General features: G+C 38.0%; 1 protein-coding gene across 1 annotated transcript in view; it reads right to left on the minus strand.

Moving 5' to 3' along the window:
* LOC143227804 (protein O-mannosyl-transferase TMTC2-like) overlaps positions 1 to 22,316 on the minus strand; it is a 211,314-nt gene extending 188,998 nt beyond the window's left edge. The window contains exons 1-2 of the mRNA XM_076459054.1: positions 22,112 to 22,316; positions 1,915 to 2,157 (exon numbers count right to left, since the gene is read on the minus strand). Coding sequence (XP_076315169.1) covers positions 1,915 to 2,157; positions 22,112 to 22,152 — 284 coding nt within the window. The 5' untranslated portion in view covers positions 22,153 to 22,316. The remainder of the gene's footprint in view (positions 1 to 1,914; positions 2,158 to 22,111) is intronic.
* Between the last annotated feature and the right edge of the window lie 1,333 nt (positions 22,317 to 23,649).

The following is a 23,649-nucleotide window of genomic DNA, read 5'->3' on the forward strand; positions in this document are numbered from 1 at the left end:
ACAGTACAGTGTATAGTCTATTTCACATACATATATAACATTGTTCCTCACAGTGCAGTGTATACTGTATTTCACATACTTATACAACCTTGTTTCTGATAGTCTTGTGAGGACCATATATAATATTGTTCCTCACATTGCAGTGTATACTCTATTTCACACACATGTATAACATTGTTCTGTAAAATTTGTATAGGAATACTCCGTTGAAAAATACGTGTGGGGCTCGCTACATTATACTGTAGATTATGTTACTACATTACACTTGGCGTCTTCGAAAAAAATCAGTAAAAAACGCAATTGATTAGTCTCTGCAAATTTGATGGGTTCATAAAAATAAATCACCGAGAAACATGGTTTCAAATATTTCTTTTTTCTGACAAAAACCTCTATATTTGCTTTTCATTCCAACAATAAAAAGGTTTTAAACCTTTTACTTGATGAAATATCAACACTTCGTTTCAATTGGTAACTAATTTTGCTGTATAAAAAATGTTTGTTGGACATTTTACAGAAATATTAGTCTTGAACTAACGCATAGAGATATACAATCATTTCTTTTGGCCAAATCGAGGGTAAAATATTATTGATTAAACAAATTACTCTTCTATTATATCATTGCAACTGATAACCAGTTTCTGTCTTTGAAAATGTATGGCATAAGTATTCCCCGTCCTACATTCGTTAAAACTAAATTGTCTGTTCAGATATTTTTTTCGTTATTTGGCACCTGAACGAGAGAAAAAAAAAGTTCGAGAGAGAGAATCGTGATCTTGGAATTTGTGTTTGTGAAAATGAAGTCCATTAAGTGTTTATTTCTTGTTAAGCACAAAGCTACACAATGGACTTGTTATCTTTGCTGTGCCCACCAGAGGCATCGAAACCCGCTTTTTAGCCTTCAGATTTACCTCTGATTGCATCAGTAAGTGAACCGTTCTTACCTTTTATGTTTATTGTTTTCTTATAGCAAAGCCACATCGGGCTATCTGCTGAGTACACTGTTCCTACCTCTTTCTCCAAAGTGATCTAAAACGTATTTTAAAGACTTAGACGATTCGTAATCCATATTTAATTCAGGGTTTCTGTTCGTGCTCATCAAAGCATGTGGCAGTATATGTCAACCAACAGAAGTAAAACCAGGTACAAGTCGTGTAAAGGCATCAAGTGTTGTTGTTTTAATTAAGGTACTGAATAATAAATATAGCTTTTTCAAACACTAGTACCAACTTAGTGTTTTCAGGAACAACAAAACCTACTAGCACAGCACAATATGTTAAAGAAACCGAGTGTTTGGACCTGGATTAAATAGTTCTTTAACTTTCTGAAAAACTAAGAACTTAGCAGAACTGTTTGGTTTTATAAATGTTCCTTTTTCGTTCTATATTCATAAGTTTATAACAACTCTAACAAAGCCTGACAGTGATAGGTCCTAAATACACCATAAACTAGAGGTAAGAAGACAGGTCAATATCGCCTCTTGCGGCCGCCGCAACCAGGTGGGTTATCACCACAACTAGGCTTAGGGCCGTCAGGTGTCCTATGACTTGGCGTAGACCGTAGGTTGTTTATTTTGCATTCTCAATCTGAAAAGAAATGATTGCATTTTTGTTTCACCAATTACACTTGAGAAACAAGGCCAGCAGACACTCGGTGCTTTCTCGCGCCAGTACACCATGTTATAGGCGGGATCATTATATATTTCACCGTACATTCTTAAGATGCGATTTATCGCTTTAATCCAGGTTAACTGCCTGCCTTCGGTGCTCGGCGGGGCGACTGCTCACAGCGAACCGTTAACCCTATCGCTGGCTCTGATGTTTAGGGATAACCGAGTGAAAAGGGACATGAGAGTTCTTCACTACGGCTAAAATAACTCGAAGCAATTATATACCTTGGGAAAATAATTTTTCTTACCTGTCATCGTAGGCGAAGTCTGCAGCCAACGTGTTCCAGTGTACTACCCAGGCAACAGCGGACACTACCGCCACAACACCGAGTTCCATCTTTCCCACTTTGAGGCACGCTAACGTCTGGCACGACGGCTCGCGATCCCGCCGCCAGTGCGCACGCGCACCTTTCCCAGGCATGCAAATTGTGGTCCTGAGGCGGTCGTGCAGTGAACGTCCAATGAAACTGTGGGCTAGACGATGTGGTACCCTGAAAGTGACCGAAAGATCACTGATGAAAGTAGGAAATTGAGGTACTAATACCACAAGTGCTTTACAAATATTCGCCTATATATATAGAATTAATCTATCAAAATGTTTAATTTTTTTTTTACTATAATCATGCAAGACAGAAACTCTTGGCTACCACCACAGATGAAGCATTGATTATTTGAGCGGTAAAAATCAAAATTTATGAACTGGAAATACTTTAATTATTTAGGAAGGTAGACAATTTGAGCAGATGTCTTTAGCCGTAATGTTTAATCGATGCTAGGCTTACATAGGACGATATTGTACGGAGTGTGGTTTCATAACGGCATAAACGTATCACCCAGAAACTTCTACATTTCACATACTTGCCTTTAACTTTCGAACAATCTGATGTTTTGAAATACTATTTGTGGGGTAATAGATTTTTGTTTAACGTTTCGTCTCTAACAGTGAGACATGACAAATGAACTTAGTACCTTCATGAAATATTGTGCATGATCATGTCTCACTGTTAGAGACGAAACGTTATACAGAAATAAACATATTATATCATAAACAGCAGTTTCAAAACTTCATATTGTTTGTACAGATTATTCCTAAAAATGCAGTTTTAACATTAATTTACTCTATTTGTAAATACATATCACAAAGACTAACCCTAAAACTCACATATCTACCTATCTTTAAAAATAACGTCTAAGAAACAACATACAGTCTGTTTATATTTGCCATTCACATGAAGATTTATAATAGAAGGCAACCTAAAGAGTAAGGTATATTTAGAAATAAGAATAAAACATAACAAAATGCATAGAACGTGAATCATGAAATTAATCATTTTAATATAATCAATGATAAATATTATTTCTTTTTCTTTTCTTTGTCTCTCATGAATTCATATTTAATTATATATATATATCGCTTTTTATTCACGAAACACGAGAAAAGGTTTTTCTAAAGAAATAGTTTGAAATAAATGTAGATAAGTTTTAGGATGTAGTTTTAAAAATCTAATAATTTTATTTTCGTTAAAATTCTTGCAAAATCGTATCGTCTTTCTCTCCCTCTCTTGGCTCGGGATGGCCAGGTGGTTAAGGTGTTCGACTCGTAATCTGAGGGTCACGGGTTCGAATCCCCGTCACACCAAAAATGCTCGTCCTTTCAGCCATAGGGGCGTTATAATGTTACGGTCAATCCCACTATTCATTGGTAAAAAAGTAGCCCAAGAGTTGGTAGTGGGTGGTGATGACTAGTTGCCTTCCCTCTAGTCTTTGCTAAATTAGGGACGGCTAGCGCAGATAACCCTTGTGTAGTTTTGCGCGAAATTAAAAAACATACAAAATCTCCATTCCTTTGTTGAAAAGGGTATGATCTGGTGCTCGAACCGTGTTTACTGCTGGTAACCACGTTGCCCCCCAAAACAAAACAAAAAGTCGTATTCCTTACAATGTGGCCGTGGGCGTACTATTATTTGGCTAGAAAGGAATAACCAAAGAGTTGGTAATGGGAGTTACTGGCTAGATACATTCCCACTGCGTTGTAAAATGCAAGCTTAAAATCAGAAATGGCTATGCTCAGACAGATAGTCCTTACTGTAGTTTTGCTCAAAATGTTTGAGACACACGTAGTCTCCTTACTCTTGCTACATTTTAACAAAAATATGTTTCTCTACAAAATGTTTCAATGAGTGTATTAACGCAAACAGCAACTTGCAGAGTGAAGCACATCGTTAAAATATAGGGTTTTATTAACTCACATCTTTCCATCTCTGTGAATGAGAATCAGTTAATGAGATGCAGAGTTAATTCGACAGTTAGTTATTTAAGTAGATCACAGCTTTACATTTTTGTTGGGTTGGTGTCATAGATACGAGTGCAAATTTAATAAATAAGTGACTATTAATTTTTATTTGTAAGTTAGGCTTCCCGCTTTCTTTGTTAGCTCGTGAAACCCTTTAAGTTGTTCGACTTTCAGCTGAAGAATTATGAAATAAAAACGCTTTACTTTGTGTTAAGTGAACTTGATTTTGCAATATTATTCATGGTGTCAGGAGTGGGATCGTTTTGGCAAAAAATAAAAATAGAATCAGGCTCAATTTCAAGAAGACCGCACGCGCTCGATATCACGAGCAATGAACAAAAGTTAAAGCTGAAACAGATACTTTGGTTTGTTTTGAATTTCGTGCAAAGCTACACTAGAGCTATCTGCGCTAGCCGTCCCTAATTTAGCAGAGTAAGACTAGAGGGAAGGCAGCTAGTCATCACCACCCACGGCCAACTCTTGGGCTACTCTTTTACCAACGAATAGTGGTATTGACCGTCACATTATAACGACTCCACGGTTGAAAGGGCGAGCATATTTGGTGTGACGGGGATTCGAACCCGCGACCCTCGGATTTCGAGTCGAGTGCCTTAACCACCTGGCCATGCTGGACCTGAAAGTGATAGAGCATTGAATGAAGCACAAGAAGGGCACCTAACTGAAAGAAGAACATTGGGAAAAAAGACAGAAAATCAAGAAAAACTTATATGAAACCAATGCTACATCAACATGCCAAAAACATGATTTAAGAGAGAAGTTAAAAGAATCAAACTTAAGACTTAAAGAAGAATTACAACCAAAAAATTGCAGCACTGAAATAGTTAACTATTTGTTTAATTCACTAAACAATCGATTACCTCATTATTTCATTAAGTGAGTCATTCGTATTTGTATATTACAATATTTGCCATTCACTAATAACACGAGAATTCGTGACACCATGTCAGATTTACATGCTCAAAAATTTCCGGATGCTTCGCGCCATTGTTACGTCATGACAAAATCTCCCTGCAGTGAATTAGTACAAAATGTAAAAATAAAGATAAAATAGATTACAATAATACGCTACTCGATTCTCGCTACACTGAAACCAAACATACAGTTCTCTCCTGCACATAAACATATGCTTTTGCAGTGCTAGGTTTAAGGGTTCATGCAGGAGGTCGCCGTTCCTTGACTTTTTTTGAATAGCGGACGCAATCCAATCACTATTTTAGGGAGTAAATGTTGTTGTTTTTCATACTCTTGTAAACGTAATTATTTTACTTGAGCAGTAGTTTATGAAAGATTTTAATTTTGCTTTTTTCTATCTGCGTTGTATAACCTCATACAGTCAATTCACCAATATATGAAGGTATCTAACCCTGTGTCTCTCTCTTTAATCTTGCTACACTTAAACCAACAATAGTTTCTGTTTCTATTCATGTCGCTTTTTAATTAAACATGGCGCTTTTAATTCTAGCCGTAACATTTAAACCAAACATATATCACTCTCTTTGTTCTTGCTATATTTGAACCATATGTGTCTCCCTCTCTGTTCTTATCTGATTTGAAACACAGCCTCCCTCTTTATTCTTGCCACACTTGAACCACATGCAGTTTTCCCTCTTCATTCTTGCCACACTTGAACCACATACAGTCTCCCTCTTCATTCTTGCCACACTTGAACCACATACAGTCTCCCTCTTTATTCTTGCCACACTTGAACCACATACAGTTTTCCCTCTTTATTGTTACCACATTTAAACCACATACAGTTTTCCGTCTTTATTTCGCCCCCCTTGCTAGTACAGCGGTAAGTCTACTGATTTGCAACGCTAAAATTAGAAATTCGATTCCTCTCGGTTGGCTCAGCACATAACCTGATGTGGCTCTGCTATAAGAAAACACTCACACCTTCTTTATTTATGCCACATCTGAACCAAACATGTGTCCTTCTTTATTTCTGCTACTAAGAAATCTCACATATGATGAAGAAATAGAAAAGATACATCACGAAACAAGACAACCAATAAGAGTTTCCTTCGTTCTTTATGGTGAGTAATATATACGTTCTGATTAAATGATGTTTCAGTTAAATAATTTGTGTTTTAAAGGCATTTTAACGATAACCATATTCATTTTTTAAAATAATAACAACACTGTAATACATTTCATAGAGCACAAAGTAAAAACTTATTCTACTTTCTGGATTTCTTTTAAATGATCACATTTAATTATTTGTTTTCCGGTTTGTTTTAGATTTTCGCACAAAGCTACACGAGGGCTATCTGCGCTAGCCGACTCTAATTTAGCAGTGTAAGACTAGAGAGAAGGCACCTAGTCATCATCACCCACCGCCAACTCTTGGGCTATTCTTTTACCAACGAACAGTGGGATTGACTGTAACATTATAACGCCTCCACGGCTTAAAGGGCGAGCATGTTTGGTGCGACCGGGATTTGAACCCGCGACTTTCAGATTACGAGTCGAATGCCTTAACCACCTGGTCATCCCGGGCCTTTTGTTTTCTGTTTCTTCTGTGTGTGTGTGTGTTTTCTTATAGCAAAGCCACATCGGGCTATCTGCTGAGTCCACCGAGGGGGAATCGAACCCCTGATTTTAGCATTGCAATTCCGTCGACTTATCGCTATACCAGCGGGGGACTGTCCCTTCTGACTTATGTTTACAAATTTAGACTGCTTCGCGCTAGTTACGTATATAAGGTTAAAATAATGCTTTTTAACTCTCTCGAGTTTGTTTGGTTGTAGTTGAGCGAACACTACACTATGGGCGACCTGTACTGTGTCCATAGTTAATTAGTTAGTTATCACCATTAGATTCCATCAAGGAACATTGGGCCGCAATCGCTTGCGGATTCTTCAACAGGTATTTAAGTGAGTAGGTTGTTAGCCCGCTGCACCGAGCCGTCCCTAATTTAGTAGTGTAAGACTAGAGGAAAGGCAAGTAGTCATCACCACCCACCGCCAACTCTTGGGCTACTCTTTTACCAACGAATAGTGGGATTGACCGTCACATTATAACGCCCCCACGGCTGAGAGGGCGAGCATGTTTAGCGCGACGCGGGCGCGAACCCGCGACCCTCGGATTACGAGTCGCACGCCTTACGCGCTTGGCCATACCAGGCCTACTGTGTCCATAACTGATATCGAAATCTAGTTTCTAGCAACCATCCTGAAAGTGTGATTATAGGACCAGTATTTACAACAAGTTACACAAACATAAATTACAACACTTTTGAAGAAAGAATAAAACTTGAACACCACATTTCTTACAATGACGTGAAAATTATTAATGGCAGATCAATATACAGTTTTTTGTTTTGATATACAATCCCTTACTCAATATTAATAATCTAAAATATTTTAGTTGACTGGATAGCATGTGGCATACCTTCACTTATTATTTATCAAACTGCTTACATTCCACCACTAATTTAGGCCTACTTTTCTTATTTGATGCGCTATTCGAAGTAGCCAGCACTGGTCAACTGTAAATTGAGTGAAACTAGTTTGCTACAACGAAAGTAGCCAATCAAAGAACAGATTAGGCCTCTACGTCATATTTTATTCAATTTAGTTCACATTTCGATGAAGAAAATAAATTGTCAGCCACATCAATATTTCAAGCCTAAATCAAACTTAAGACTTTCATGGTTTCTAACAAAGTCATCCATTAAAATAAATTATTCCGTAGACAATCTCCAAGAAAATATAAATTGTATTCAATAACAATATTATCCATTAAGAAAAATTATTTGAAAAGTCGATACTTGTTTTTCAGTGCACAAGATAACTTATGAAGATAAAATGTTAGGCCTAACTGCTGCATATTTAATAACATTATCGCCAGGAAAGCTTGTAAAGTTATCTTAGAGTAACTACACGGTGAGCTCTCTGTGTTCTGTCTTCTGCGAGGATTTGAGGCCTGTCTTTTATCATTATAATTCCTTGAAGTTTCAGATAACCCATCATTTATAAATTACGAGCTTATGCAAGCCATGTTAAGTTACATCTATTATTTCATTTTCTTTTACATTGAAAACATAGTGGCCGACCTAAATACTAAAAGTTTGGCATCTAATATTTGACCAATTCTCATTTTCTCCCTGCCCTATTAATCATTTTCTAACCTTCGTAACAAAATTTAACCACAATATTCACCTCAGTTTCTCTGTAAAGTGAAGTTTACAACAAACAATATTCGATCGAGAAACCAGACCACAAATTTTATCAGCAACACGCCCTAAACTCCGTTAGGTTTTTCTAATTATTTCAGGAAAAAAAAATTATTTAACCCGCTAACAAATGTTGGCTCGACAAATATCACGACTGTTGTATCTGCTCGGTTCAATATCATTTTAGTTAGGTAAATGAGGATAAGTAATTAACAGTTAACAATAATTAAGAAAACAGTGAATAACATTACGTATGATATACAAATATCACGAGATTCATAACTTTACTGGATAAATATGAATTGCATCAGAGAACAATCATGTGCTGGTAGTTTACACTGTGAGTGCCTGTCCAACCAATAATAATAATACTTCTACGAGTGCAAGAAGCATACTATTCTCAGCAGTAGTGTGGTAAATGCGTCGATGGCTCACGGTACACAAACTGCACATGACAAACGTGTTTTAACTGGTGATATCTACTTCGTGCCAAAAATTAAAATACAAATTTAGTAACTTTGTGCAATTGGTACACGAAAATAATACTGCTGATTATAGAGGTCGAGGTAGAAAGTTCAAACTCTTCAAGGGTAATGTAAAGTGTATCTTATGGTATCTTATTTAAGTCATACATGAAAATCTAGAAGATATTTTAAGAATAAGCTAGCTGTAAGTTCGTGTATGAATGTTACCTCCAAAAAAATAAGATATATGCTAGCCAGATGCATCTTTATTGGATATTTATTTGTTCAAAAACCAAAAGCTTGAAGTGGGAATCAGAGTCTAAAGAATTGGATGATCAAATCCAGAGGAAGTTCTTCTTCGTAGACGAATCCAAGTTGGAACAGTTTGGCTACAATCAACGATAAGAAAAGAATGGTTTTATGATGAACATACAAAATCCACAGTGAAGCATACTGGGAGAAGATTACAAGAATGGGATGCATCGAAGCCAGTGGTGTTCAAAATCTAAACACAAATGATGGCCACCTGACTGCTGAAGGTAGTAGATGAATAGTATAACCCAACATGTCAAGACCTGTTAAGTTGGGATTTGTCTTCTAGCAAGCGTGAAAATTATGTAGTTAAACGATACATAGAGGGAAAAGGTTATGGAACACTCGCAACTTTGGCTTTCCCGATACAAGGCCAAATGACAACCAAATCATTTGGCTGAAGCTTCGGAAACAGTACAGTACCCTTTGAATAATATTTTACAATCATGGAATGATAAACATATGGTAACATAATAATAATGTGTACTGCCCTAATTAAAAGAAATAGAATTTCATCTTTTATTTTTTACTAATGGTTGTTGGTTGTTTTGGAATTTCGCACAAAGCTACTCGAGGGCTATCTGTGCTAGCCGTCCCTAATTTTGCAGTGTAAGGCTAGAGGGAAGGGAGCTAGTCATCACCACCCACCGCCAACTCTTGGGCTACTCTTTTACCAACGAAAAGTGGGATTGACTGTCACATTATAACGTCCACACGGCTGGGAGGGCGAGCATGTTTAGCGCGACTCGGATGCGAACCCGCGACCCTCGGATTACGAGTCGCACGCCTTACGCGCTTGGCCATTTTTACTAATGAGAAGCTAAACATCCAACTGTAATTATTTATTGGCCTGGCATGGCCTAGCGCGTAAGGCGTGCGACTGGTAATCCGAGGGTCGCGGGTTCGCGCCCGCGTCGCGCCAAACATGCTTGACCCCCTCCCAGCCGTGGGGCGTTATAATATGACGGTCAATCCCACTATTCGTTGTTAAAAGAGTAGCCCAAGAGTTGGCAGTGGGTGGTGATGACTAGCTGCCTTCCCTCTAGTCTTACACTGCTAAATTAGGGAACCTCGGTGCAGTGGGCTAACAACCTGCTCACTTAAATACTTGTTGAAGAATCCGCAAGCGATTGCGACCCTATGTTCCTAGATGGAATCTAATGGTGATAACTAACTAATTATTTATTATTTTCATTGCACTAAAGCGAGTTTGAAACAAAGAGAAGACTTATTGTCTTAGGAAAAAACAAGAAAGACATCTTTGTTAAGTTACTGTGTTCAAGTGGCTAAGAGCCATGCTTTAATTTATAATGTTAATGTTTAATATTTGTGCATGAAAATATATTTATATATATGTTAACGCTCTGATATTCCACTCTAACCAATTTCAACGAGAGTTATTTAAAGATGGCCGAATATCTATAAAGCGTAAATATACCATAATCTGCTCTGAAGATAAAATACTACATCGATTCTGGATAGAGGGTATTTAAGTATAGGGGAAGTATTATTGTCCTTCGTAGATGGCGGCTGGTAATATTCTTTAGTGTTGCTCTTGTGGAACGATTCAGGCCTTTTTCTGCGCGTGTCCTTTTTTTTTTTAAAGGCCTGGCATGGCTAAGCGCGTAAGGCGTGCGACTTGTAATCCGAAGGTCGCGGGTTCGCGCCCGCGTCGCGTTAAACATGCTCGCCCTCCCAGCCGTGGGGGCGTATAATGTGACGGTCAATCCCACTATTCGTTGGTAAAAGAGTAGCCTAAGAGTTGGCGGTGGGTGGTGATGACTAGCTGCCTTCCCTCTAGTCTTTCACTGCTAAATTAGAGACGGCTAGCACAGATAGCCCTCGAGTAGCTTTGTGCGAAATTCCAAAAAACAAACAAACAAACCTTTTTTTAAAAATCTCCTCCCAGTTCTTCTACAGACAAAAACGACTGTTTTCACTTCGAATTCGATAGAATTTTTAAAGCTGATTAAAGAGTGGTTCAATTCTTCATTTCCCTTCACCTTGAAACCTCTTTAAAAAATTCAGCTCAAACAGAACGAAGCCAATAGTGTTATCTGCACTGTCAATACGTTTTAAAACTCCCAATTTTTTAACTCTTTGCGCATGCACGTACACGTTATTCGAACTGTAACATAAACCTCAGATCTGGGAGAGGCTCGTTTTCTTAGACCTTCTCACGTAAACCTGATCCTTCACCTTTGGTTAAAATAATGTTCAGAGTGTTTTTTTGTTTTCTTCGCAGGCAAAACTGATTTGTTTTTCCATCTCAAGCCACCTGTTTCTTCTTTTACAGGATATTTAATTTCTGTCTAGCACAGTATCCATTTTCTTTTTTCTGTATTTTTTCTTATTTCTCCTGTCGTTTGTAATCAGTGTCAATGATTTTTTTCCTGTAGCTTTAAAAAATCTAATATCAGCATTCTGTTATTTATTAATTTACCTTGTGGCAATAATCCGTAAGATTTATTAATCTAGATAGTGTTTTTCAAGCAACTCTTGCGAAACACCTTAGTTTTGGAAAGGAATAACAAAAAAAAACCCAACAAAAACAATAATAAGGATAATCGAAAATATCACGTTTCCTACAACGTAAGTCTTCTTACTGTTGCCAATAATTACAGTTCATTAAACTATGATAATTCTTTGTTTGATAAAGTAATTATATTCATTCTATCACTTGAATTAAGTAATAAATTTAAACAATGACGTAATGAATAATTAATATACATGAACTGGTTGTAATTCAATAGTTCAAGTTGTTATAGCCACATACATGTGGGACAAAAACCTCACAGAAATCTGATACAAACTATTCAATAACGCATTTTAGTTGATAAATGTGTGCGCTTTTGTTTACTTGTTTGTTTTGTTGTTGTTTTTTAATTTCGAGCAAAGTTATTCGAGGGCTGTTTGCTCCAGTTGTACCTAATTGGTTGGTTGGTGTTTTATGGCTCATAGCAACTAGGCTATCTGCGCCAAACAACTGGTAAAATGTGAACAATAAAGTAAAATTATTAAAATTCGTAAAAATGAATGATGTTAAAACAAAACAAAGTTCAATTTTTGAAGTAAAAACTTAAATAGCGTTAAAAAAAGGCCAATGACCTTTAAAAATCTAAAAGTATTTGTAAAGTGGACAGTCTAAAATGGTGCCGTTGTTCAGAGTCGTAACGACGACACGGCAGTAAAATGTAAACTATTGTGACTTGAGTGTCACACAGACCACACATTTGTCAGTCCCGCATAAAAGAAAACGATGAGTTAAAAATTGCGACCATGTTAGAAAAACTTCCGATCCTCGCGGAAACGAGACGGCCCAAGTCCAATAGAGGATTTTATCTGGATAAGCTTGTTATCACGTTGCTCAATACAAGTCGACCACCGTCTGGTGCGGAGCCGAGACTTGAATACACGACCATAGTCCATGTGTGGAACAGGCACTGTAGTTATAGCGCCAAAGTAGACAGACTTAGCTGGTGTCAGCGAACTCGTTCCCGCAAATGCTAACATGGCTTGGTATCCAGAAGAACTGGATAGGAGTAGCTGATAAAGAGAAATGGGTCAGTCAGTTTTGAATATCGGCGAGAACAGGGTCAGAATTAATGTGAAGCGATTCTAGGGCCAGTAGAGAGCTAAGTGAGTCGGTATAAACAATACAAAGCGAATACTGCTTAGTTTCTATGTGATCCAGGACAAGACGAATGACATACAGTTCTGCAGTGAACATAGAAATTGTAGAGTGAATTCTTTGCGCAACCACCGAACCACAACAAACCATGGCAAAGCCCACAGACTCACCTGATTTCGAACCATCCATATAAATGGAAAGATGGTTCGAAAGATGTTCAGCAAGTAGAAGACGGTATTTTCAATCGGGAATATCTGCTTTTCTCAGATGACTCAAAGAAAGATCACACTTGGGAATGTTAATAAGCCATGGTGGAATGGGCTGACTAGCGGATACAGCAATGCTATCCAAGGACGGACCCATTTCATCCAACTGCGCCTGAATACGAAGGCCAAAAGGAGCAATAGCAGTCTGTCTGTTCTGAGGAAGCATGGCTCACTGAGGAAGGAAAGCACAACCCCAGGTGGGATGCTGTGGTAAGGATCAAAGTATTGAAGCATACAGTAAAGACAGGTGCAAACGACGGAGGTATAGAGGAAGTTTATTAGACTCTGGGTACAAACTCTGGACTGGGGAAGTGAAGAAAGCCCCCGTGCAGAACCGACACCTTTCATGATGAATGGGGTCCGACATCTTTAAGGCCGAGATCATGGCAAAGCCATCGACCAGAAACCCATGAGCACGATGAATCTTTACCACAGAACATCGATCTGCTCCCCAAGAGTTGGAAGAGAGGACACATAGAATGTTCAATTCCATTGTACACTTGACTTGTAGTTCCTTCATGTGTGGTATAAAGGTCAGTTTATGGTCAAAGATAAGCTCTAAGAACTTTGCCTCAGGGACCACGGAAAAAACAATTTCACTGACGCAGAGTTCAGGATTGGGTGAATACCCCATTGACGGCAAAAGTGCATACAAACGGTTTTAGAGATAGAGAAGTTAAAGCCGTTTGCTGTGTGTGGTTCACTTCAGTAAACGATTGAGGGTCGTCTGCAGCTGCCGCTTAATAAAACTCATGCCCAACGACTGACACAAAATGTAGAAGTCGTCGACATAGAACCCGTTTGCAACAGTAGGAGGGAGTTATCCAGTGTGGGCGTTAATATTTATACTGAAAAGTGTGACACTCAAGACACAGTCCTGAGGGGCTCCAAGTTGCTGTAGGAAAGAAGAGGAAAGTGTCGAACCCACAAAAACTTGGAATATCCTGCTCATTAACAATTTTTTAATAAAAATTGGCAAAAGACCACGCAACACATATGAGTGGAGATCTCGCAAAATGATATACTTAGTATCGTAAACCTTCTCAAGGTCAGAAAATACTGACAAAAGATGTTGTTGCCTGAGAAAGGCTTCTCAAATTGACGTTTCAAATCGAATAGGATGATCTACAGTGGAGCACTGTCGTCGGAACCCAAACTGGGTGGCCAAGAGGAGATTGCTTGATAAGAGGAACCAAACATGACGAGCATTAACCATCTTCTCTAAGAACAGAGACGGCTCGTCAAAACAACTGGACGGTAGTTTGAAGGAATCTTGGGATCCTTCCCAGGTAAAGAGAAAGGTAGGACAATTGCATCAGGAAAAACATTCTCCTGCCAGATCCGGTTAAAAATAACCAGAAGAATAGCAATAGAAAAAATAGAGAGATGAAGTAGCATCTCGTATATCATCGGGTCTGACCGATGAAAAGCCAGCTTGATTTCTACTAGTGTAAAGGATCGATTATAGTGAAAGAGACGATCAGCCCGAAAGGAAAGAGGCAATTGCTCTGCCCGAGTTTTAATGGTTAAGAAGGTGGAGGATGAAGCAGAAGTGATAGATACCCGGCAAAAGCTTTCGCCGAGATAAACGGTGATGTTCTAAGCATGAGGAACTTACTTGCCATTGGAAAGCAAGACCGAAAGGGGTCAGAAGTATACTGCCTACTGACCTTCTAAATCGTGCCCCACATGACTTTTGAACTAGCGGTAGACGAGATGCTGGTTGTGAACTTAATCCAAGATTCCTTCTCGCTTTGACGTCTTACCTGCCGAGCATGTGAGAATGGGTCGTGGAAAAGCGATTTGGTTCGAAAGTGTGGGATTTTTACGAAAGGTATCCCAGGCCCGTTTGTGAGCCTTTTGTGCCATGCGGCAGGTAGGATTTCACCACGGACGAGAATACCGTGGAAAACGTGTCGAAATTTTAGGTATAGACTGAGCAGCTGCTTGGACAATATAGTCAGTTACTGATACCATACAATCGTTTATTGATGGCTTACAGACGATGGAAGGATCAAATTCCAAGAGAGCAGTGAAAGAAAGCCAGTTGGCTTGGTCCAAGTTTCACTGAGGCGTGCGGGTAAGATGGCATCGACCACGGCCAGTCTCTCTCAAAATGATAAAAAATAATCACTGCCCCATGGGTTAATGCCAACCCTTTGCGAAAAGTGAGAAAAAAGTGAACGGGAGTGACCGAGAGATCAATAGTAGTGAAAGACTGACTAGATGCATGAAAATAATTATATACATCAGTATTGAAGAGAGAATACGCTGTGTGAAGCAATCCCTCTCATCAATATCAGCACATCCCCTGAGAGGATTATGTCCATTTAATCCTCCAACTGAAAAAGAGCGATGGTAACTGTTCAATGAGAGCATCAAGGTCTGATTGATCATAGGTCTGATTGATCATAGGTCTCTCCAGGTGACAGGTAGAGAAAACAAACAGTGATGGTACGACCCAAGGAAATATTGATGGCTACAGCCTCCAAGGCTGTACAGTGGCACAGACGAAGGGTGCATATACTGATCGACCAACAGTGCCATCCCTTGATGCACTGCCCATCACACAACCTGTCATTTCTCTACAAAGAAAACTGTCAAAAGATGACTGTTTCGGCAGTTTTCAGAAATATTTCCTGTAAGGAAAGACACACAGGATGGCAAGAATCAATCAGTGCTTTGATGTCATCCAGATTAGAACGTAAACCTCGACCGTTACAGTGTATCAAAGTAGCCATTTTTGTTTATGTATAAGCAATTTGGGTGGAGAGCTCTTCTGTTTTTCACCACATCTTTTTTATTTATTCTCTTCAATAGAAGGAGGTATATCGACCTCCATGGATCCTGTCCTGGGTCGACTGGGCAGATCTCTGTCGTTGGAAGAAGATTCCAGCGACTGAGGGCGTAAACAAATTATCATTCTGCCAGCTGGGGGCCGGAGAAGATGATGGACCTGAGGAAATACCAGAACCCAGAGCCAAAGGAAGTGGATCTAGGAAATCACTGAAAGAAATGATGGGGATTAAAATGGGAGTAGACATTGATTCGTCTATTTTCTTAATCATGGAGGGCAAAATACTTTTGAGGTTATATGAAAGTGACTCTGTTGAAGGCATGGAGAGATCTGTCTGCACTCCCAGTGTAGCAGTAGAACGGAGAGAATCAACATATTTTCGAGATGGAGTGGGGGTGGAGTAATACTTTCGAGCCTCTGGATAAGAGGTATTATTTACAGTCTTCAAACCTCTTTCTCCCACACCCACTTAGGGCATGAACAAAAGTACGAGGGGTGTGAACCACTACAGTTGACACAGTGTGGTCCAAGTTCACATTCGTAAGCGTCATGGTCTTTGCCACCACAACGAGCACGTGTTAAAGATACACGACAAGAGGTCTTTAAATGTCCGAACCTCTGGTAGTAAAAACATCGGAGAGGGCTTGGAATATATGGCCTAACCTTACAATTTATGTATCCTGCTTTGATAGTGGCAGGTGGAAGTGTCGTCAAAATAAATACATTTGTAAGTACCATAATTCCATCTTAGCGAGTGGAGATTCGGCGCACCTCAGAAATGCCTTGGCTGGAGAGACCATCGAAGATCTCCGACTCGGGAATGTTCTTTAAATCTCTCTCAACTACAGCTCCTCTGGAATAATTCAAAGTTGCATGCGGAGTAACCTCGATGGGTATATCCCTGATGACCCTCGAATTAAGGAGGAATTTTGTATGTTGGGGTTAAGATCTTTTCACTAAAATGTCTCCAGATCGTAACTTTCTTACTGACTTAGTGGAGTCAGCAGGCACTCTAATCCATTTTGAATTAAAAAGGGTGACATTTGCTCTAAGGATTTCTCGGATAAGGAATGCATGATTATAAATCGAGGTACAGAATCTGACTGAGACGGTAACTGTAGAATAGAGTCATCTATGCGTGGTCGTTTTCAGATTATCTGTTTTTCTCAATTTTATTTTTCATTTTATTATTATTTTTTCAAGTCTGAGGGTATCCATAATAAAGTGAATACATTTAAGTGCCCGCTAACCCAGCCCACCATAGAGCCCTCCGAGGGGACGCGTTACAATGCCAAACAAGTATACTGCAGCAACGCCAGGGTTTCGTGAGCACTATACCCAAACACCAGCATCAGATACAATGTTCATAACACCCGTTTAAAACATCCAACACCGGTACTCGGTTGACCTCAGATCAAGTGGACCAGCCAGTATACCCCAGAGGGCCACTCCAAGGATGCCCATCCACAGGAACTCAAAGACAAAGTGGTGTGTTAGGTTCGGACCCCTTAACTACTAGGATTCTCTCTTTTCCTTCACAGGTCGCCACACACAACAAACACATGGGTGGATGTTTAGATTCCAGAGGAGGCAAAATGAAAGAACAGAACCATCTCTGGAAGGTCCCTTCACCACGTACAGGGATCCACACCTAGGGTTCATACGTAATTTTGGAAGTGATGGACTACAGGAAAGACAATTAGTTAACACTAAGTAATGCTACTTCATGGACTACACTTTTACCAAAGAAAAGTGGAATTTACAGCCATGTTATAAAATCCCCTGAAATGAAAGGACAAGCATGTTCAATGGCGGAGTTAAAAATTGCGACCCTCAGGTTGTGAGACGAGAGTTCTTGCTAGGCCTTATGTGTACCTACAAGCATTTGTTTTTACTAATATAAAGTAAATGACCAATACACAACAACTTTATTTGATGTTTTTGAAATACGTGGAACTTTGTCTACTTGTTCTTTGAACCAGATTCTGGTATTGCTATGTTCATAACATTTCGACATCTATCCATTAGATCATTTTCTAATAAACCACACTGTAATCAATACTCATAGAGCACCCATAATACAACTACCAACTATTATAAATAATCATTACCTTATCTTCTGATAAGTTATACTTAGCCAATTCCTTCACAGCTTACATTTCAAAACCATCCCTTTTACATTATACTATAATTAACCATTACTTTATTTCTTGATAAACCACACCTTAACTAATTCTGATGAGCATACGAAAAACCAACTTTCACACTTTACCTAATAAAGAACTGTTAATTTATATCTGATGTTTACTTTATTTGGTCCTGACACACTTCATAAAGTCACCACGTTCAAACTTCACTATAACCAACCGTTAACCTACCTTCTGATAAGATATATATACCTTAACTATTCCTAATAGAGCATATATCATAAATTACCTCTTTCACGCTTTAATATAAGTGACTATTAACTTATCTTCAGATAAGCCACACCTCAGCTGATATTTACTGATAATAACTATTAAAAAACCACCACGATTATACCTTGTCACATTCAATCCTTGCATTGCTTTTGCCAAAATCGAAACTAAAACCTTCGTTCATTTCATAGAACCTCCAAGCCCCTATCGGAGCATTATCAACTTACAAATTAAGACAAAAACATTTACACCCCACAATAAGAACAGCCTCTGAGAAGACATAAAAAATACGCTGTAGTGTCAGAACGTTTCGTGAATAAAAAGTTCATATTCGTACGGTACAAAATACATTGTTTTCTAACAGTTTGTGGCCTAGAAGAGTTTATGTGCTCTTCTCCAAGTGGACAGTTAACGACATATCACCTCTCAAGTTAATCAACAGTAGTACATCTGTGGATTGCTTACTGCTGGTGCTACAAAGCCTGTCAAATTCGAGTTAGGTTTTATAAGAATATCTGAAATTTGAACTTTTAACATTTCTTCCTGTACCAATCACACACTGAAACGTGGATATATACGTTTTAGCTATTTTGATCATTAAGTTTTAATAAAACAAGCTACCAAGAGAGATCAGTAGTAAAAGGTAACCCAGTAATTAATATATTTCATTTAATATATTGGTCTAATTAAGTTTATATTGTGAAACAAAGACTTAAAATGATTATAATGCACTGATTCGGTATTTAAGAGTACTCTTGTTGTCAGTGACGTTTTCGTCCGTAATCCCAATAATATCGCACGAGTTTGCATAAGTGGACTCTCAGGTTAGTTCTAAATGCATATATTAACCTAACAGTCCAAAACAATCACGATAATTAATACTATATTCGTTAGCCAAAGAGAATCGTCTGATAACTAGCAAAAAAAAAAAAAAGTTAATTGTGGCAAATTTGTTTGTTTTCGAGTTTTGCACAAAGCTATACGAGGGTTATCTACGCTAGCCGTCCCTAATTTAGCAAATGTAAGACTATAGGGAAGATAACTAGTCATCACCACCCACCGCTATCTCTTGGGCTAGTATTTTATTAACGAATAGTGGGATTGGCCATCACATTATAACGCTCCCACGATTGAAAAGGCGAGCATGTTTGGTGTGACAGGGATGTGGCAGATTTAACTGGCCTCAAAATAAATAAAAATTCACTTTCATTATCAGATCATTACCATATAGTTAAATCTCTGAGCCCTAGTTTGTCCAAAGACTTTTCAACTTACAGCATTTTAATGTTAACTTTGTTTTATTCGTTTTATCAATGTTATTGAATAGAATATTTCAAATATATTTAAATATTGCTTGCGATAAATAACTTTTACTCTAATGAAAACTATTCTCAATTCTCAGCTTAGAATATGACGAAGAATTAACTGAAATACAGGCCCTACCTCGTGAGATATTATTGAAATTAAGAAGGAAAATACTGTTAGCAATAAGAGGGTACCTAGAAGTCGACTCAATGTATTCTAATAATTATATATTATATATTTTGATTCATGACAAGTATTTTTCAAATATGATTTACATACCCGTATTTTTTATCATCAAAAGCTATTATTAAATACTTAAGTTGAGAACCAACTTTCAGTTGTTTTTTCCTGAAGCTACCTGGAACTATCGGTTTAGTTACTGTCAAAATAACTTAGATTTGGTCACCGAGTACAGCACGAAAAGGTAATCAAACAGATCACGTATCTAGTCATATTTACTGATAATGGATATTTTTGGCCTTAACAATCTTACTGGTCATAAGTAGAGTGCATTCCTCACTCAGACCTTCTTTAATATTTCATTTGCTTGGAGTACTTTTATATACATCACGTTCGTAGTGGTTTATCGAAGGAAGCTATCATTTACCAAAGCGGGTACCAGTTTACAAATTCGTATCTCTATTGTTGTAGCTCCGTTACATTCTATTTGTTGATTGAATTATTTATAACTCTATGTATACACGCGGTCCTCTAAGAGATTCTAAGCTAGATGAAGTAGAGAGATGTTGTGCCATGAGTTGAATAGTAACGAAGTGGAAACATACAGAATGCTGATAATCAAAGTGTGACAAACCTTCACTGCTTTAATTAGTAAACATATTTGTCTTCTACGTTTTGTCACTTTCATCCTTCTCAAGCAGGTTATAACTGGTACCTCGAATCACATCTAATGTAGTCCTTGTTTGTTTCTTTCGTGTGTAACATAAAGCTATACAATGAACTGTCTGCGTTCTGCCAACGCAGGTATGAAAACTCGATGTTCACCGTTTGTATGGGTTTATCGTTGAGTCCGCAAAGGATATCTAAGTTAACACTCCTACGAAAAGACGTTTCTAGTCCTGATTTCTCCAAGCCCGTTCCCCTGGCTGTGGTTTCGCTAGATAGTAGATAGGGACAGTGGGAATCTCGTTAATCCATTGATTAATGGATTTAAATGGCAATTTCATTTAAATACAAAATTATTAGCCTAATATTAATAACCTTTCAAGTTGCTCTAGGGCCTATTAGGCCTCACTTTTCGTAGGAGTGTTAAGCATTGACATCTATTATTGAAAATGTTAACCTAGAGATAATACATTATAAGTCACTATGAAGATACGATATAACTTTTAGTTAGTTTGAGGGTGAAACATAAATTACTTGTCACTGCGGTCATGAGTTACATTTAGTGTGCTGATAAATTACAAGTTATAGCTAGTGTGGTGATGAACTAAAGTTATAGTCAGTGTAGTGATTTGTTTATTTATTTATTTTTTAATCTCGTGCAAAACTACTCGAGGGCTATCAGTGCTAGCCGTTTTTAATTTAGCAGTGTAAGACTAGAGGAAAGGCAGCTAGTTATCACCACCCCTCGCTAACTCTTGGGCTAATCTTTTACCAACGAAAAGTGTGATTAACCATCACACTATAACACCCCCACGGCTTATTTGGTGTGACGAGGATTCGAACGCGCGACCCTCGGGGTTCCAGCTAGTATAGTGACGAACTATAAGTTATAGTTAGTGTTGTGACGAACTATAATTTGTAGTTAGTGTTGTGATGAACTATAATTTGTAGTTAGTGTTGTGATGAACTATAAGTTATAGTTAGTGTTGTGATGAACTATAAGTTATAGTTAGTGTTGTGATGAACTATAAGTTGTAGTTAGTGTTGTGATGAACTATAAGTTGTAGTTAGTGTTGTGATGAACTATAAGTTGTAGTTAGTGTTGTGATGAACTATAAGTTATAGTTAGTGTTGTGATGAACTATAAGTTATAGTTAGTGTAGTGATGAACTATAAGTTGTAGTTAGTGTTGTGATAAACTATAAGTTGTAGTTAGTGTTGTGATGAACTATAAGTTGTAGTTAGTGTTGTGATGAACTATAAGTTATAGTTAGTGTTGTGATGAACTATAAGTTGTAGTTAGTGTTGTGATGAACTATAAGTTATAGTTAGTGTTGTGATGAACTATAAGTTGTAGTTAGTGTTGTGATGAACTATAAGTTGTAGTTAGTGTTGTGATGAACTATAAGTTGTAGTTAGTGTTGTGATGAACTATAAGTTGTAGTTAGTGTTGTGACGAACTATAAGTTGTAGTTAGTGTTGTGATGAACTATAAGTTATAGTTAGTGTTGTGATGAACTATAAGTTGTAGTTAGTGTTGTGATGAACTATAAGTTATAGTTAGTGTTGTGATGAACTATAAGTTATAGTTAGTGTTGTGATGAACTATAAGTTGTAGTTAGTGTTGTGATGAACTATAAGTTGTAGTTAGTGTTGTGATGAACTATAAGTTATAGTTAGTGTTGTGATGAACTATAAGTTATAGTTAGTGTTGTGATGAACTATAAGTTGTAGTTAGTGTTGTGATGAACTATAAGTTGTAGTTAGTGTTGTGATGAACTATAAGTTATAGTTAGTGTGGTAAAGTTATATGGACAGTATGTAGTTTGGGCGGTGCGATACTTATCTTCAGTGCTGTTATGCTAGGTTTATTCTTCTAAGAAAAACAATACAAGAAATGAACTGATAAAAACTACCTGGATAGTTGGTTTCCTTCTCTGAAGCCCACGAATGGCATAGTAGCATGTCTGCGGACTTACAACGCTAAAAACCGGGTTGCAATACACGTGAGGCAAATCACAGTCAACCCTTTGTGCAGCTTTGTGCTTATCTACAAACAAACTTCCTCTGACAATAACGAAAAGTTAAAAGTTTGATTGAAATATCCTGGTTTTCAAAAATAAGAAACTAGACAAAAACGAGCACAATTCTTAACTAAAATATTAATATTTACACCAGCAGTATAGTCTGTTAAACTAAAAAATATAGTAGAGCTTAGCATCGGAATAATGAGCGACATATTGTGTCTCAAATCTGAGACCATCGGAACAGCAGGCCAGTACGTTAACCACCAGTCAAAACATTCTGAACAAACATAACACAACTGACTAACATCCAACGTGTGAATAGCAAATGTGTGTTTTTCTCCCTTTCCTCACAATGTCAGTGTATTTTTCGCGTATTAGGTTTTCGCGACGCAAGAACTTTTTAAAAAAAATTTCACCCGAGGCCTCAAAAGTTGTTTACAGCATGTCATATTTCCTAGCCTTGACATTGCTATTTTGAAACTAGTTTGACAAGTCGTAAAAAAAATAAATAAAAATGTATCATTGTCCAGAAATGACGCCATAAAAGTGTATGGTCTGAAATATATAGATTTGCTTCAGGTTTTAGCATAATCACGGAACAATATTGTGATGATCTGTATATGAACTTTAAACTCTTGGTTACATAAAAATCAACTTTTGGAATGTACCAAACACGGATCTATAGCGGGACAGTTTAATAATTAATAGTTTAGCTGCTGCTCCTGATGGACCAAATCAAAACTTGTATTATATCATGGTGTTTTCTCAACTATATATTTAACTGCAATTAGATAATGGCCCTGTTTTGTATTTATTATAAAGCTGCCATCTATCGCCGTCCCTGAGTTTTTGAGCTACGTACCAGACGTTTTGATTGGCTTGAATTTCGCACAAAGCTACACGAGGGCTATCTGCGCTAGGCGTCCCTAATTTAGCAATGAAAGGCTAGCGGAAAGGTAGCTAGTCATCATCACCAATCGCCAACTGTTGGGCTACTCTTTTACCAGCGAATAGTGGGATTGACCGGTACATTATAACGTTCCTACGGCTGAATGGGGTGAGCATGTTTGGTGTGAATCCACGACCCTCAAATTGTGAGTCAAGCGCCTCCACCATATAGCCATGCCAAGTCCCGGATCGGGAGAAGTACAGATAGTTAAATAGCATCACACCAGTTATTATCCAAGTTGAGGAATTGACTGCCACTTCTATAATGCATCCACAGTCTAAAGCTGTGGCCGTCTCTCCAGCTTTAAAGACCACGGTTCTAACACAGGGCCAACCACCCCATCACTGTTTGATGGTATGGGTTACACACAATTAACTCTTCAAAAAAAAAGAAAAAAACACATTAAAATCGCACATTTAAACTTTCTTACCGAATCCACCCGGCGGATCAGCGGCGAGTTGATGGCTTATAACACTAA

Source organism: Tachypleus tridentatus, chromosome 10 (genome assembly GCF_004210375.1).
Source record: "Tachypleus tridentatus isolate NWPU-2018 chromosome 10, ASM421037v1, whole genome shotgun sequence".
Lineage (NCBI taxonomy): Eukaryota > Metazoa > Arthropoda > Merostomata > Xiphosura > Limulidae > Tachypleus > Tachypleus tridentatus.